Below are 18,803 nucleotides of genomic sequence, written 5' to 3' on the forward strand. Positions count from 1 at the left end.
TAGAAAAAAGTGAAAACAACCCAAATATCCATCAGTTGATGAATGGATAAACAAAATGTGGTATGTCCATACAATGAGATATTATTCAGCCATAAAAAAATGAAGTACTGATTCATACTAGAATATATATGAAACTTGAAATCATTATGCTAAGTGAAAGAAGCTAGGCACAAATGGCCACTTATTGTATAATCCCACTTATATGAAATGTCCAGGATGCAAAGACAGAAAGTAGATTAGTGGTTCTCAAGGGCTGCAGGGAAGATAAAAGGATGGGGAACAATCACTTCATGGGAACATGTTTCATTTTGGGATGATGAAATGTTTAGAAATGAATGCCAGTGATGGTTGCACAACTTTATAAAAATACTAAAAATCATTGAACTGTATACTTTATTTTTTGAAAAAATTTTAATGTTTATTTATTTCAAGAGAGAGAAAGACAGAGCATGAGCAAGGGAGGGGCAGAGAGAAAGGGAGACACAGAATCTGAAGGAGGCTCCAGGCTCTGAGCTGTCAGACCAGAGCCTGACACGGGGCTCAAACCCATGGACTGTGTGATTATGACTCGAGCTGAAGTCAGATGCTTAACCCATTGAGTCACCCAGGTGCCCCAGAACTGTATACTTTAAAAGAGCAAATTTTGGGGCACCTGGGTGGCTCAGTCGATTGAGTATCTGACTTCGGCTCAGGTCATGATCTCACGGTCTGTACTGGCAGCTCAGAGCCTGGAGCCTGCTTCTGATTCTATGTAGCCCTTTCACTCAGTTCCTCCCCGCTTGCACTCTGTCTCTCTCTCAAAAATAAATAAACATTAAAAAAAAATTTTTTAAGGGCAAATTTTATGGAAAGGTATACCTCATTGAAAGAGCTGATGAAATGTAAATTATATCTGAACACACCTGACTAGATAAAAGTTAATGAAAAAATGGCTTGTGGTGGTAAAACCTAAGATGTAAGAAAACACAAAGAACATGATGCAAATTCAGAGATCTGTGAAATATCACAAGTATACAGAAGAATTTTTAAAAACAATTTAGTAACACACTTTCAGAGATTAAAGGAAAAAAAAAATCTCTGTACCACCAACATTGCAAAGCAAGGACAAGTACAGTGTGGAGCCTGTCATACTCAAGAGGAAAAGGGGCAGCCTGAGAACACGATGCAGTTGCTTTAAGAAGCAGAGGCTGGGGCACCTAGATGACTCAGTTAAGTGTCTGTCTCATGATTTCGGCTCAGGTCATGACATGATCTCACGGTTTGTGGAATCAAGTCCCGCATGGGGTTCCATACTGTCAGTTTGGAACTTGCTTGGGATTCTCTCTCTCCCTTTTTCTCTGCCCCTCACCTGTTCTCTCTCTCTCTCTCTCTCTCTCAAAATAAATAAGTAAACATTAAAAAAAAATCAGAAGGCTGGAGAAAATCAGAAGACAGAGAGCTCAAGGAGCATTTCCAAAGATACATCATCTCCTAACAAAAAAGAATAATTGCATCTTTATAGAGAATGACACTGGAGTTATGGGCAACTGCTTCATACAACCAATTATGAAAAGAAACTCATGAAATGGAATAGACAATGCATAGCTGGAAGTTCTCCAGAATGAGAAAATTAAAATCAGAGAAGACAGAGTTGGGCTATCTCCAGGGCAAATATGACTTTAATAATTGCTAAAAAAGATAGAGACCTTTGTTCAGCCCAAGTTCACCTGTAAAATTAATTCCAAACATTGAAGCAGAAAACCCCTTGGGGTGCCTGGGTGGCTCAGTCGGTTGAGCATCCGACTTTGGCTCAAGTCATGATCTCACAGTATGTGGGTTCGAGCCCCTCATAAGGCTGTGATGACAGCTTGTTCAGAGCATACAGCCTGCTTCAGATTCTGTGTCTCCTTCTCTCTGTCTCCCCCTCCCCTGCTCATGCTCTGTCTCTCTCTGTCCCTCAAAAATAAATAAATGTAAAAAAAAATTTTTTTTCCTAAAGAAAACCCCTTAATTCACTTATAATCAGACCGGCATTTTTTTGGAAGAACATGGGCAGAAAGGGCAAGACAGGAGCAGTCAGCTGCAGAGGACAGAGAAATATTTAAGCAGATAATTCAACAAATGACGGGTAAGCTACAGAAAGTAACAGCATCATATAAAGTTCAACTTGCTATCAACAGAGGAAAAGTTTGTGACAGCTAGCTCCATCCTAAGATAATAGAAGAGCTCTTACCTGAAAAGAAATAGCCACCTTTTTTTTTTTTTTTTTTTTATGTATTTAGTTAGAGAGACAGAGAGAGAAAGAGACAGAGAGCAAGCAAGGGAGGGGAAGGAGGTGCATGGAGAATCCTAAGCTGGCTCTATATTGTCAATGCAGAGCTTGATGCAGAGCTCAAACTCATGAACAATGAGATCATGACCTAAGCTGAAATCAAGAGTCAGATGCTTAACCAACTGAACCACCCAGGTGCCCTGAAGCAGCCACCTTCTTGAGGCAACAAATACAGGAAAACCTACTGAGTTTGGAAAGTATTCCAAAGACCAATAGCTATAGAACCAACTTTAATAATACCTTATCATCTACTGACCCTGGAAAGGGTTTCTAAAACCTGGTGGTGGTGCTTTGAGCCAATGCCCTGAGAGAAAAAACTACTGTACTGCCCAATGAGGTATGGGTGAGATCTCTTTCTCTGACCCTGAATGGAGAAGATGGACCTAGAATGGATTGGATGCTCAGGAACCATCTTCTACCTAAGTCTAGAAATTGGCTGGGTCTCAAACACTGCTCCCTCTGACCTGAGTCCTGGGCAATTTCCAGGCTCATCAGGAGCCTGTCTCTTTTGCGAAGCTCCTCCTCTTTTATTCCATCCATTTCAAGAATGATTTTCATGAGCCCACAGTAAGAATACCCCAAGACCACCACCAACTGGTCAGTCTGTACCATCCCCTCAAGCACAGTCACCTCAAACACTCTCACTTTGCTTCCTCACCACATTCCTGGAGGGCTTCCATTTTAGCCCTAAGAGAAGGTGCCCAATAGCCACCCATAATGGACCTGCCTATGGCCAAGATTACTAGAGACACTGAAGTATAAAATATGTACATGGACAGAGCTCCAGGTAAATACATCGTATTTTGGTTCTGACAAGATCACAAGGCTTCTCTACCAATAAGATCTCTCCATTTCTGGTGTGCACACTGGTCAGTAGGTGGTGAAGGGAAATTAAGTGAATGAATGAGCAGCTCATGTCTACAGATTATAAGGCATTCAGTGGGAAGGACAGTCATGTGATCTACCTGAGCTGTACAAATGTTGCTAGTAGCTTTGTCTCTTCGGATGTGTTGTTCCCTGGTTTGAAGAGCAAGACGATACACTTCTTTCCCAGTGGCATCTCTGGGCAGAGAATAAAACATCTAGTTAGCAAAGATAATCACTACACCAAGGGTAGTCACAAACAGACCTGCTTCTTTCCTTCCCAGCTTGAAGGGAACCCAGCGAATTTATTCGGCTGCAAGGCCATAAGGAAATAATTACCAAGCCGTCCACTTATAAATAGGGCTACTAATTTTTAGTATGTACTTTGAGGGAAGACCAAGGTATACACAATAAAGCTAGGAACCTTGAATGGAAACTTCCCAGGAATTACCCAGGCTAATATAATGATGGTGAATGTGGACTGAATTTAAAATTAAATTTAATGAAAAAAAATTAAATTTAATGAGAATTAAAGTTGACTATGAGCTTCTTGGCACACACAGGAAAAAGGGAAATATCTCACAAAGGAATTAATTTCTTCACTGAAAATCTAAAGTAACTATACAGCTATTAAGAAAAAGAATGTGCTGAATCACTAAATTGTACACCTGAAATTAATACACTGTATGTTAACTAAATGGAATTTAAATAAAAACTTAAAAAAAAAGAATGTTAATAATCTTACCACCTATCTCTAAGAAAAATTTTCCTTCTTTCTGAATACAGTTAATAATTTGGATAACATGGAGCACCTGGGTGGCTTAGTCGGTTAAGGGACCTACTCATGATTTCGGCTTGGGTTGTGACCTCTTGGGAGATGAAGCCTCACAAGTAGGATTCCATGCTGAGTGAAGAGTCTGCTTGGGATTGTCTGTCCCTCCCCTGCTCGCTCTCTCTCTCTCTCTCTCTCTCTCTCTCAAAATAAATACACATTAAAAGAAAAGTATTTGGATAAACACAAAGATTCAGCAGTCTTATCCTATATTTCATCAAGCTCTGGGGTCCATTTTTCAGAAAGGTAAGTTCAATATAAAAATCAGCAGACAATAATTAATATATTAAACTTTTATTAATTAGAATAGTCTCTACCTCATCTCATCTGGTCAAGACACATCATTGAAAGAAACTAATGTAAGAATATTTGAAGACATTTATTTTTACACTGAAAAGCAAGGTGCCTCTTGCTATTATGTGATAATCCATGAGTATTTCAAAAATTCACATCATTCACTAATATAGACTATTCACTTAGGTTAGTAAGTCCAACCTCTATGAAAGGTCTAGTCTAAAAGATCATGCTAAATTTCCCCAGTAATGATCATGTCATTCATCTAAATTCTTAATCTGAGCTTTATCAATGAATAGCACTTGGGAAGATACATTTGGAAATTACTAGCCGGGTGCCTGGGTGGCTCACTCAGTTGAGCGTCCAACTTCAGCTCAGGTCATGCATGATCTCACAGTTTGTGGGTTCAAGCCCCCAAGTCAGGCTCTGTGCTGACAGCTTGGAGCCTGGAGCCTGCTTCGGGATTCTGTGTCTCCCCCTCTCTCTCTGTCCCCCCCACCCCACCCCTGCTGGTGCTCTCTCTCTCTCTCTCAAAAATGAACAAATAAACATTTTTTAAAAATTACTGGAATAAACAAGTGGCAGGCCTCTAGGATCACATTATGTTCATGATAATCTCTCACTATACTTGTATTTTACATAACTGTGTAGCATGATAATGCTTTTGAGAATGAAACTGGTCAGATAAAAAACACACCTAGAATATCAAGTCTTTCAATGCTTTCAACAACCTAATTTAATTCACTTATATGCCTTCAATACAAATATGTTATAAATTATTATATACATGGCCCAGGTATATTTAGAGAGAAATCAACAACTTTTGTGATAAGAAGGAACAAAGAAACTAATAGTAACAATAAAAGGGTAGAAACATGAGCTGCTTTACCTTGTTACCCCCACCATTCTCCCAGGCATCATCCTCACCAAACTTTCTCTGACAGCGAAAAAGGCTGCATGTGGTCCGCCATAGCCCAGTGGCACTCCAAATCTCTGTGAGCTACCTAGGGCAATGTCTACACCAAATTCTCCAGGTGGCCTCAAGATACATAGAGCTAAAAGGTCAGTAGCACAGCAGGCCAGACTCTAAAGAGGAAACAAGAGAAAATGGACATGGTTGTTCCCTTCCCCTGAAAGAAGTGGGAGAGTAGCAAATTATCCCCAATATAAGCAGACAGACAGAGGGTTGTTTCATGCCATTTACTCATTGATTCACTAAAAAATATTTACGGAGTTTTTACTATGGACCAGGAATTAGTTGGTGAACAAAACAAATTTTAAGGCAGGCAGGAAGGAGACAGTTTTACCATTCCAGGTGATACAAATATGGAAATTAAGACACATCCAAAAATCATAATACAAGGTTGGGACAGATCTACGTGGACCCCCGCAAGGAGACAGCTGCCTACCCCCGTCTGATGGGCCCTCTCCACGAGCTCTGTGAAATCTTCCACCTTCCCCTCAGTGTCTGGGTACTGGAACAGCACTCCACTAACATCTTTTCCACTGAAGTCCATTTCATGGGGTAATTTCAGCTCAATGAGAACTCCATTGTATCTGGAAAGACAGAAGACAAAGAACAATCATGCTTTTGGTTTTCAAAAGGAAATGAAACTCCGTAAAATTTGTTTTCAGTGATAGAGAATTCATATTCTGTGTCCTTCCTCGTCGCCACCAACCCCCCCCCCCCAACTTCATCGAATACACACACACCCCCATCTCACACCTGACTGGTAACAATGCTTCACACCATCTCACATGCTGCCAACAGTCTGACTTCTGTTTCTCTCTTGTACCTTCCCTTACCATTCCCATTACCCTTTTCCTGCCAGAACCTTCTGAGAGGATCAGGAACATGGCTTCCTAGGACTAAAGAATCAATTCCTGCAATTACAGAGCTATCTCACCAGGTCACCACCTTTACCCAGGATCAGTTTTAGATGAATGGAAAACCATCAATTAAACAAAGAGAAAGACCTTCCCTAACCATCCAGTTCCAATCATATGTGAGAATACACCTTCTAAAGGGATGGTGGTATGGGGTTGGGGGAGATTGCCCAGCTCTTACAAGAAGAAAACAGGCGGCTCAGTAGTTTAAGTGTTCAGCTTCGGCTCAGGTCATGATCTCAGTTTGTGAGTTCAATCCCCACATCAGGCTCTTGCTGACAGCTCAGATTCTAAAGCCTGCTTTGGATTCTGTGTCTCCCTCTCTGTCTGCCCCACCCCACTCACACTGTGTCTCTCTCTCTCAAAAATAAACAAGCATTTAAAAAACACAAAAGGGGCACCTGGGTGGCTCAATCGGTTAAGCGTCTGACTTCGGCTCAGATCATGACCTCACAGTTTGTGAGTTTGAGCCCCACATTGGGGTCTGTGCTGACAGCTCAGAGCCTGGAGCCTGCTTCAGATTCTTTGTCTCCCTCTCTCTCTGCCCCTCCCATGTTAATGCTCTGTCTCTCTCTCTCAATAATAAATGTTAAAAAAAATTTTTTTAGACACAAAAAAACAAGAAGAAAGCAAATAAACACACTGGCAAGTGATAGTTGTGCTGTTTATCTGATTGCAGCACTAAACAAATACAGTACACTTGCTTTAATCTATATCATACCACATCTAGGTTTAAGTGGATTCTGTATAAACTATGTTTGCAAGAATACACACAAAACCCTAATTGTGGGAGAGTTCCATTTTCTCCCTCTGCTTTGCAAACTCTGAAACATTGCTGAAATTATTTTAATATTTTAATTTTATTTTTACAAAAAGGAAACAAATAACATGGTTACTCAATATAGAGCAGAGGTGGGGCACCTGGGTGGCTCAGTTGGTAAGCGTCCAACTTCAGCTCAGGTCATGATCTCACAGTTCATGAGTTCGAGCCCCACTCAGGCTTTGTGCTGACAGCTCAGAGCCTGGAGCCTTCTTTGGATTCTGTGTCTCCCTCTATCTCTCTGCCCCTCCCTTACTTGTACTCTGCCTCTCTCTCAAAAATAAATAAAACATTAAAAATTTTTAAAAATAAATAAATAAAGCAGAGCCAACTAAAGTCACTCGTGTTCTCTCAGTTCTGACACATTTTTCTTACCAGCAAGATCTCAGGAAGAAAGTGGGAAAGAAAGTAAAATTCAACAACCGCAATTTAAACCAGGTTCACTTCCAATCAGTTTGGAAGTAAGAAAAGAAACAACAGAGATGAGCATGATACTATCCCTGAGTTCAAAAAATGAGTGAAATTAATTACTTAGCTCGAGTCTGGACCACAGCTATTGTCTGTGGGTGGCAACGGGGGTCAACCAAAAATTTCTTCCTCTTATTGTGTCTGTTGGAAAGAAAAATCACATTAAAAAATGCACATTAAAGAAATCAAAGTATCTTCTAAGAATGCAAAGCAAAATTGGTACTTAGGGAATCTCTGAGCATGGTATAAAATATGAGGCATTAATTACAGTGGTTAGAATTCTACTGAAATCCAATTTGTGTTGTTAAAAAAAAAAAACAAAAAAAAAAAACAGTTACCAAATGGGAGTCACTTGTGCTAGGCCCATGTCACCAAACTGAGGCTTAATACATACCTGATTACAACCTTCCCGAGTAATATAATCTTAACTAGTCAGTCTAGAATTTCCTGGTAAGCACCAAAGAGGTAATTCACCTAATAAAACACTTCTTGTCTCCCAAAGGAAAGTGACCTTGCTCTAAATAATCCCTTTTTTGTTTCTTTAGGACTTCCTTCACCTACCTTTAAAAACCTTTCCCTTTCAAACTGGACAGAAACATGTAAAAGAATGAAACTGGACCACTTTCTTATACCATACATAAAAATCTATTCGAAATGGAGGAAAGGCCTAAATGTGAGACAGGAAACCATCAAAATCCTAGACGAGAGTACGGGCAGTAACCTCTTTGACATCAGCCATAGCAACTTCTTACTAGATGGATTTCCTGAGGTAAGGAAAACAAAAACAAAAATGAACTATTGGGACCTCATCAAGATAGAAAGCTCTACACAGCAAAGGACAAAATCAACAAAACTAAAAGGCAACCTATGGAATGGGAGAAGATATTTGCAAATGACATATCTGATAAAGCGTTAGTATTCAAAATCTATAAAGAACTTACCAAACTCAACACCCACAAGACAAATAATCCAGTGAAGAAATGGGCAGAAGATATGAACAGACAATTTTCCAAAGAAGACATCCAGATGGCTAACAGACACATGAAAAGATGCTCAACATCACTCATCGTCAGACAAATACAAAATAAAACCACAATGAGATACCACCTCCCACCTATCAGAATGGCTAAAATTAACAACACAGGAAAGAACAGGTGTTGGTGTGGACACAGAGAAAGGGGGACCCTCTTACACCATTGGTGGGAATGCAAATTGATGCAGCCACTCCGGAAAACAGTATGAGTTTCCTCAAAATGTTAAAAATAGAACTACCCTATGATCCAGCAACTGCACTGCTAGGTATTTACCCAAAGGATACAAAAATACAGATTCAAGAGGATACATGCACCCCAATGTTTATAGCAGCATTATCAACAATAGCCAAATTGTGGAAAAGAGACCAAATGTCCATTGACTGATGAATGGATAGTGATACACACATGCACACATGGGCAGGCGCACACACACACACACACACACACACACACACGAGCATGCACAATGGAATATTACTTGGCCATCAAAAAGAATGAAATGTTGTCATTTGCAACAATGTGGATAGAGCTAGAGAGTATTATGCTAAGTGAAATAAGTCACTAGGAGAAAGATAAATACCATATAATATTACTCGTATGTGGAATTTAAGAAACAAAACAGATGAACATAGAGGGGGGAAAAGGAGGAAAATCAGGAAACAGACTCCTAACTATAGAAAACAAACTGAGGGCTGCTGGAAGGGAGGTGGGCAGGGGGATGGGTTAAATAGGTGATTGATACTTAAGAGGGCACTTGTTGTGATGGGCCCTGGGTGTTGTATAACTGTTGAATCACTAAATCCTACACCTTAAACAAATATTACACTGTACATAAACTAACTAGAATTTAAATAAAAACCTGAAAAAAGAAAATTAAATCATTGAGGTGGGGGGTGGGGGAGAAACCTTTCCCTTTCTGTAGGCCTTTGGTGCTCCGTTCTACTTTATTTATCTTTATTGAATAAAAATCTTTAAATTTACTCAGTTGAATTGGGTTTTTTTTTAACACCAATCTGATCCATTTAGCAAAATCAATCTTAAGTTGGTTTAAATTTTGAAAAATATGCTAGGAGTTAAGAGAAATACAAACAGGGTAGCAATTGGGTACAAGTTGAAATAAAAAACTGTTTTCTTTTTTCTTTTTTTTCTTAAATTTTTTTTTTAATTTTCACTTATGTTTGAGAGAGAGACGCACACAAAGCATGAGAAGGGAGGAGTAAAGAGAGGGAGACACAGAATCTGAAGCAAGCTCCAGGCTCTATGATATGGGGCTCGAACCCATGAGGCATGAAATCATGACCTGAGCCAAAGTTGGGACGCTTAACCGACTCAGCCACCCAGGTGCCCCAAAACTAACTCTTGAAATAAAAACATCTGAGAATTTTACTGCCAAAGAAGCATTTAGAGATTATCTAAACCAAATGTCCTCATTTAGCAGAGATGAAAAGGACTGAGTTAAGTTGTGACATGTACAGCACCACACAGCTCCTAAAGGACCCAAATCCTGGGAGTTTTCTAACAATTCATGATTTCAGGAAATCAGACTGATAGGGATTGTTAAAAAGAAAACCATAGGCCCAAAATGGTATTTCTTGGGCCAAGCCTAGTCACCAAACAAAGGCTTAATTACTAACCTAATTGTAGTTTCAACCTCCTCCAGAAATTTAGTCTTAACCTGTGAATCAGGAATTTTCAGATAAGTGCAACGGTGATCTGTCATAGGGGTGTTCTCCATCCACCAGAGGCTAGATGAGGTCATCTGGATAATAAGACCCCCTTAGCTCCTCCCTAAAGGGAAGGTGATCTTGCCTGGATTCTTTACTTTTACTTATCATTTTCTTGCCCTACCCTGCTTTCCATAAAAAACAAAAACCTTCTTGTACAACTCCTCAGGGAGCCTTTCTATCCTTTAGATGGAACATTGCCCCATTTATGAATTGTTTAATAAAGGCAATTAGATCTTCAAATATGCCCAGTTGAATTTGGTTTTTAAAACAGGATACATAACAGTTCATGTATCATGAGCACATCTGGGTGAAAAAGGTGGGAAGCGCATGTATATTGTGCTTTTCATTTAATTTCCCAGAAAGGTACACAATGACCAGTTAACAACAGTTTCCTCAATGGAACAGGACTGCAGGTTTCACTTCATTATATTTTCTACTGTTTGCATATTATTTCCACTCTTAACAGGTATTTTTATAATAAGCATAAGTTAATAGAAGAATAAGTAGAGTTGGAGAAATACAAAAGTGATTAATTACCCAAAGCACAATGCTCTTCACAGTGTGAATCTAAGTAAATCGAGAGAAGAGCCATCTGAGCCTAAATGACCTAAGATGGAAACAAAAAAAAACTGCTATTTTAAAGAACATTTTCCTGAAGACAAAAAGCACAAGGCTGCTTTTCAAGGATATAATTAAATGCAGGCCTGAAGGTATGAGACTGAAGAGAGAGGAAGCAAACCAAGCATTTACAGAGTAGTAGGTCATTAACTCAAATCAGTTCAGGACAGAACCCCTGAACCAACAAGAAAGACCTCAGCTTCTCCAAGTGTGAAATCGAAGCCCTTACCTAGAAAGAGAGTCAGGGAGGAAAATGAAAAGGCAGCACAAAGGTGGATGAGGAAGACAAAAATATGAAAAGCTGAGAATAGAGAGATATTCCTTTTTGGCTGTCCACCCAGGGTAAGGAGGAAGAGCCTGAGCCCACCCCTAGGGCTGCTTGGGAAGCAGAACAGCCTGCGGCGGGATATTTAGACATTTCCATACCTGGTAAGCAAGTTTGGAGTTCACTACTGCAATGTTATGATGTATAAGAAATACATATTTGGTCATTCAGAATTGAGTTGAATTCTTGGACACCTGCCTCTGTCCAAGAATCGTTTGTTGGTGTGGGGGAAACTTCCATGCACACAGAACCAATTTAACCATCCCTTAAGTCTGTGGAAGCGAAGAAAGAGACTTACATGAGCATTCAGGGCCAGAGGGACAAAACCTCACAGACACACCAGTGAATGTGGGCAGATTTCCCCACCAGATGACATCTACATGAGAATTCTACTAGTAAGGTAAGCTCAAATGTACTCACAAGGCAAGAAGCAAAGGAAGGTGGAAACTGGAGAGCAATTGTTAAGTATATACCATGACCCGGCAATTCTACTTCTAGAAATGTGTCCTCAGGAAATAATCGGAATCTTTGACAAAATTGATTCTAAAGATGTAAAAAATAACAAGAACATTAGTAACTGTAAAAGATAGGATTAAAGTACGTGTGAAAAAATAGAGGTGAGGTTACATAAATGATGGTATTTCCATGCAAGTGAGTACTATCATGTAGTCAATAAAAGCCATATCCTAAAAAGCTGACTAAAGAAATGGGGGGAACGTTCACCATATATTGTTAAATAGAAAAAGAAAGCAGGCTATAAAAATTATATACAACCTAAAACAATATGCTTCATGAAAGAAGGTAATATTTATGTATTACAATACAGACTGCCAATTCCTTCGTAATATCCATTCTGTCCTGAACCAATAACAGTAACAGAATCCCAATATGTAAGGGGGCAGCAATGTGCCCATCTAGTGAAAACCACATTTCTCCAGGCCACTTGTAGATAGATGTGCTCAATGAAGAGTAAAGTTGCTGAGTTGGGGCTTCCAAAAGTTGGGGCTTCTTTAAAGTGCAGCGTTGGTGGTATAGTGGTGAGCAGAGCTGCCTTCCAAGACTCTTTAAAGAGGGCTTATTTAGCTAGCAGCACCCTTTACACTGCCCCTTTTCTTCTTTCTGGGTACAGAGGTCATGGTGAAAGCCCCAGCAGTCATTTTGTGACCATGAGGACCAAGACCTCACGCTGAAGATGGTACAGAGCAAGGAGCTTGATACTATCTCAGAATTGCTGTAACATCCCTGAACTTAACACTATGTAAGAGGACAAATGTTTTTCTTCTGTAATGTAAAACAGTGAACAATAGTGGCTTTAAAAAGTAGCTTTTTTAGGGGCACCTGGTTGGCTCAGTTGGTTAAGCATCCAACTCTTGGTTTCGGCTCAAGTCATGATCGCACAAGTCATGAGTTTGAGCCCCACATTAGGCTCTGAACTGAGAACACGGAGCCTTCTTGGGATTCTCTCTCCCACTCTCTGCCCTCTTCCTGCTCATGCTCTTTCTCAAAATACAAACTTTAATAAGGTAACAAGTGGCTTAAAAAGCTTTAAAAAGCCACAGTTTTATTTCAGATTTTGTTATGTCAGGTGACTAGTATAATGCTATGTGTGTCTGTGTGAGAGGGATGAGTCACTGGACACTGACAGGGCCAGCTTCACCAGCACAGCAGGTGAGACTGGAGGATGTCCCTTGCCCTGTGGGCCTCTCACCTGTGGCACAGCTGCATCGCCTCAGCAGCTGCTGTAGCCTCATCCAGCAGGGATGCGTTGGCCGTGTCCATGCCTGTGATGTCACACACCATGGTCTGGTAGTTTAGTAAACTCTCCAGTCTCCCCTGAGACACCTCTGGCTGGTATGGAGTATATTGGCTGATCCTGTGAGAGACATAAGAGGCCATGTCCAAACTCTGACTCCACTATTGGGAAAAGCTCACAGAATGTCTTCATTTTGGAATTTAGTAACTGAAAATTAATTTTGCCCCTCTTGAGAATTGTGTATCAGTAAGCTTCCCTTTGACCTTTGTTGTGTTTTTTTTTTCTTTTTTCAATTTTTTTTATTTTTTAAAATTTATATCCAAATTAGTTAGCATATAGTGAAACGATTTCAGGAGTAGATTCCTTAATGCCCCTTACCCATTTAGCCCATCCCGCCTCCCACAGCCCCTGCAGTCACCTTCAGTTTGCTCTCCATATTTATGAGTCTCTTCTGTTTTGTCCCACTCCCTGTTTTTATATTACTTTTGTTTCCCTTCCCTTATGTTCCTCTGTTTTGTCTCTTAAAGTTGTCATGAGTGAAGTCATGATTTTTGTCTTTCTCTAATTTCACTTAGCATAATACCCTCCAGTTCCATCCATGTAGTTGCAAATGACAAGACTTCATTCTTTTTGATTGCTGAGTAATACTCCACTGTATACCACAAGATGTATACCACATCTTCTTTATCCGTTCATCCATCGATGGACATTTGGGCTCTTTCCATACTTTGGCTATTGTTGATAGTGCTGCTATAAACATGGGGGTGCATGTGTCCCTTGGAAACAGCACACTTGTATCCCATGGATAAATGCCTAGTAGTGCAAGTGCTGGGTCGTAGGGTAGTTCTATTTTTAGTTTTTTGAGGAACCTCCCTACGGTTTTCCAGAGTGGCTGCACCAGCTTTCATTCCCATTCCCTTTGACCTTTGTAAGGAAGCTCAGAGATAAGTCATAGTAACAATATTATCTTTTGCTTGGGTACATTCAGTATTTACATTTCTATCTCTTTAAGTTATTTTTTAATCTTACATTTCTTTTTTTATTAATCTTACCTTTCTATTTTAATAACCTTTTCATATCTATGTCCAGTAAAACCTTGAATTGAGAGTAACTTGAGCAAACATTTCTAATAAATTTTAACTTGACAAACGAGCTATGTCATGATCACAACTGAGACAATGGTTCTTGAAATTCACTGATATGCAAGTGCTTTGGATTACAACCATGTTTCTGGAACCAAGGTTTTACTGTATTTTATTATAAGCTGGCTCTTAAAATCTACTTGAAGCTACCTATAGTAACATAAACAAGTTTTACTCCCTGTTATCTTTCTTCTAGCTAAAAGACTACCTCAATCACAGTTCACAATAGGAAAGCATCCAAGAATCTACTATTTAATACTCAAAACTTTTTGTTTAGGGGCACTTGCGTGGCTCAGTTGGTTAAGCACCTAGGTCTTGGTTTTGGCTTAGTTCTTGATCTCACAGTTTGTGAGTTTTAGCCCAGTGTCAGGCGGGCTTCTCATGAGGATTTTCTCTCCTCACTGTCTGCCTTTACCCCCCACCTTAAGTGCACGCACACACACATGCATGGACTTTCTAAAATAAATGCTAAAAAAAAAAAAAAAAAAAAAAAAAAAAAAAAAAAAATTCAAGGATATAAATGGTTAGAAAGCAGCATAGATGTGAGTTCCACCCTTATATCCTCCAGTTATTAGCCAAAAATGGTTTATTAGGTATTTGAGTTAACCCACTTAGTGCCTTCATCCTTTTTTTTCTTCATTCCTTCATTCACTCATTCATCCATGTTATTACATGCCTACTAAGTGTCAAGAACTATATAATAAGTTCTGGTAATAAGCAAATAGATCCCTGATATCAAGGAGAACATATTGTAATGGGGAAAAAGTGATAATAAATGAAATTATTTCACCATGATAATATTTTAAAAACTAAAATAAGCTGATAAGATAGAGGGTAACTGAGAACGTGTGGTAGAGCTATCTTTTCACCAAGAATCTGTTCACTCTGACAACCACCAAAGTGGGATAGATCGGGGCCCATGCTCCCACATATGGTTGACATAACTCTATTTTTGTTCTTCCCAGCCAGGAAAGCATTAGGAAAAAAATTTAGGCTTTTTGTTTTGTTTTCACTTTTTCAAGCCTTATGCCTTTCTCTCCTCCTCTGGTAATCATGTACAGGATATTTCCATCCTTTTTCTTTTTTCTTTTTTGAAGGCTTTGAAAACAATACTTCTTATGTTAAGCAGAAGTGGGTGGGGGAACTTGCTTTACCAAGCAGTACAATGTCAAGACTTTGAAATAATTTTCCCAAAACTTTTATTGGTATAGCTGTGTATGTGTGTGTGTGTGTACACGCACATGTGTGCGTGCGTGTGCGCACAGCAGAGTACATTTTTGTTTCAGTTAACTCCTTGAACAGGCTGCCTTAGCAACTCGGTTTGCCAAATTCTAACTGGGTGGTGAACTGGAATGAATGAGGCACACAATACATTTTGTAGACAAGTAGAAAAGGAATTTGAGTAGAAATGGGGTCACACAAAAGGCATAGACAAGGAGCAATTGTGACCTCACATCAGATAAGACTTTCACACACAGCATTGCCTGCCACCACAAAGACACGCTTAGTATGCCTGGCTAACATGAAACTTTATTCAGAGTCATTATTTTACATATAGACAGACACACAAACTTGCATACACGCACACACGAGCGTACACACAGATTAGCTAGTCCATCTAATGAATGGGAGAGACCCGGTATATCCAATGACATATAATATACAATAGGAATACAGAGAGCAATGCTCCAAAGAACTCATCAGAGCACTGAAAGTTGAAAAATGAGGAACAAAATGAAGTGTCCACCGAAAAAGAATGATTAGACACTATACACACATAATACTATGCATTTACTAAAAATGATGGATAAAAGAATATTTCCTGACATGGAGATGTTCCCAATATATTAATTTTAAAAGTGCAATGTAACATTCCTTGATCCCATTTTTATAAATTCATAAAAACAAGTAAACCAAAGTGTAAACTATAGTTTTCTCTGGGTGGTTTTTACTTCCTTTTTATTTTGTATTCTGAATATTAAAGACCTCTGCTACCATTTATTAATCACTTTATATATCAAGAATTTACAACCTTACACCTTTTCATTGTACAGTGAAAAACTCAGTCAACTGTCAAAAAAATAAAATCACTCATTATCCCAAAACTCCATTGTTATAATAGTTAACATTTACATACATTTCTTTTCTGTGTTTTTTCTTTTTCTCTTTTGTGACAAGCACACTCAACTATTATGCTGTCCATTTTTCTGTTGTGTTGTCTGTCCCTTGTTGATTTGTGACTTTTCTTTATAATTCTTTTTTCTCCAGCTTTATTGAGGTAATCAAAGCTGTATATATTTAAAGTATGCAATGTAATCATTTAATATATATGTATACATTGTGAGATTACCAGTCAGTTAATTTACTCTCTTTTCTACATCATATATATGAGAGTAAATTAACTCATATATATATATGTATGATATATGTGTATATATATATATATATATGAGATATATATATATATATATATATATATATGTTTATTTTCAGGGGCACCTGGGTGGCTCAGTTGGTTAAGTGACCAACTTTGGCTCAGGTCATGATCTCACAGTTTGTGAGTTTGAGCCCCGCATCATCACACTCTGTGCTGACAGCCCAGACCCTAGAGCCTGCCTTGGACTCTGTGTCTCCCTCTCTCTCTCTCTGCTCCTCCACTCACGCTGCCTCTCTCTCTCTCTCTCTCTCTCAGAAATGAATAAACATTTAAAAAAATAACAGCAAATTTTTATTTTCAAAGAGAGAGAGTACAAGCAACCAGGGAGGGGCAGAGTCCCAAGCAGACTCTACACTGTCAGGGCAGAGCCTGACATGGGGCTCAACCCCACAAAACCGTGAGATCATGACCTGAGCTAAAATAAAGAGTTGGATGCTTAACCTATTGAGCCACGCCAAGTGCCCCCATATTTATATTTAAAGTAAGACTATGCCCTATGTACATTTTTCTTTTTATTTTTTTTAATTTTACTTTTTTGTTTTTATTATGTACTACATTGATACACTGCATTACCTTCTAGAAAGGGCAGATGAGCATAACTGAATTATTCTTCATCAGTCAGGAAAAGGCTTCTTCAATCAATATTCTCCAAACACTTTGACACATAGTAACGATTAACTCCAGAGATGTGCCTATCTCTTTGCATCAGACTCCACTGATACGGATAATAGGCAACCCTTTTTTCCTTGCCCTCGTTACAGAACCTGTGGATGTACGCAGTGGCTCATGCCAGGGATGACCAAGCACACTACCATGATGCCGATCCCGGGAAGAATCTCGAACCACCTCGTGCCGCGGCTGCCAGGACCAAGCCCTTCCTTCCTGACCCCTAAAGGTGACCCTATCTCGGACCCTTCCCGGTAGGCTCCTGTAAATTTTTCTATACTGATTTGAGAAAATACTGATTTTCTATACTGATTTTTTCTATACTGATTTTCATTAACATTATTCCATGGACAATTTCTAATAACTTCATTATTCTACAACATAATTTTAATTGTTATGTGGTATTAAATCATTTTATTTACCATAAATTCCCTTCAAATTAAATATTGCTTTGTGTTTTAAATATTAGAAATAGCATAACAGTGGGGCACCTGGGTGGCTCAGTCGGTTAAGTGTCCGACTTCGGCTCAGGTCACGATCTCGCGGTCCGTGAGTTCGAGCCCCACATCAGGCTCTGGGCTGATGGCTCAGAGCCTGGAGCCTGCTTCCGATTCTGTGTCTCCCTCTCTCTCTGCCCCTCCCCCGTTCATGCTCTGTCTCTCTCTGTCTCAAAAATAAATAAACTTAAAAAAAAAAATTAAAAAAAAAAAAAAAGAAATAGCCTAACAGTGAACAGCCTTCTCTTTGTCTTACTTCCTTTGGATAATTTCTTAAAAGTGGAATTTTGAATTGTATATGAAAACTAGTTTTAAGGTTCTCAGTATATATTGCCATGTCCCTCTCCAGAAAGAACATATCTGTATGTACTCTTAAGTAGTATAATGATTCACAGATTTCTCTGCATTATCATGACACTAAATATTAATATGCCCTGCGTTTCAACCTTAATTCTTTAACTTACTACCTGTGAACTGGGACAAGTAACTAAATCTCTCTGCCAATTTCTCTTGGTGATAACATCATCTATATCATGTTTTCTTTGCACTCAAAGGAGATTAATATATATAAAGCATTTGGAAATGGTAAAATCCTACCTAAATTTTAGTTGTTTTGAAAAGTTGTGTTTTTCCCCTATTTTGATCTTTAAGAGGATTTACATATAGTTCTACTCAGATATTATTAGATATTTCTACTTGGAAAGTTGTTTTTTTTTTCCCCCCTGGAAATTTATCACATCTTGTGTCAGCCTCACATTGCCTATTCTTCCTCCAACTAGATCCCCCAAACAAACTAGTTTCTCTTCCGGAATATTCTTATTCCTTCAAAGGCACTCTGCCAATTCTCAAGGTAGAAAATACAGTTTTTTTGAGAGCAAATAATGATTAATTCCCATAGTCTTCCTTCCAATGCCTTCTATCCACCGCTTGTTCTTTATCGCCTTACTGCCCTGATGCTGTCCTTAGAACAGGAAACTATTGAATATCTGTGGTGCAGACGTGTGCTGTATTTGACTTCCTTGCTTAAATGGGGATGTCTCCCCATTACCTGCAGGAAAAAACCCCACACCTCCCAAGCACAGTCCTTCATACCAGAGACTGTGCTGTTCCTTTCATAATAGACTTTGA

At 39.1% G+C, this 18,803-nt stretch overlaps 1 protein-coding gene across 2 annotated transcripts in view; it reads right to left on the bottom strand.

Moving 5' to 3' along the window:
* GLDC (glycine decarboxylase) overlaps positions 1 to 18,803 on the bottom strand; it is a 98,824-nt gene that overhangs the window by 54,312 nt on the left and 25,709 nt on the right. For both annotated transcript variants that reach the window (XM_042964732.1, XM_015544919.2), the window contains exons 4-8: positions 12,889 to 13,053; positions 7,540 to 7,617; positions 5,711 to 5,858; positions 5,191 to 5,387; positions 3,277 to 3,373 (exon numbers count right to left, since the gene is read on the bottom strand). In XM_042964732.1, the coding sequence (XP_042820666.1) occupies positions 3,277 to 3,373; positions 5,191 to 5,387; positions 5,711 to 5,858; positions 7,540 to 7,617; positions 12,889 to 13,053 (685 nt within the window). The remainder of the gene's footprint in view (positions 1 to 3,276; positions 3,374 to 5,190; positions 5,388 to 5,710; positions 5,859 to 7,539; positions 7,618 to 12,888; positions 13,054 to 18,803) is intronic.

Source organism: Panthera tigris, chromosome D4 (assembly GCF_018350195.1).
Source record: "Panthera tigris isolate Pti1 chromosome D4, P.tigris_Pti1_mat1.1, whole genome shotgun sequence".
NCBI lineage: Eukaryota > Metazoa > Chordata > Mammalia > Carnivora > Felidae > Panthera > Panthera tigris.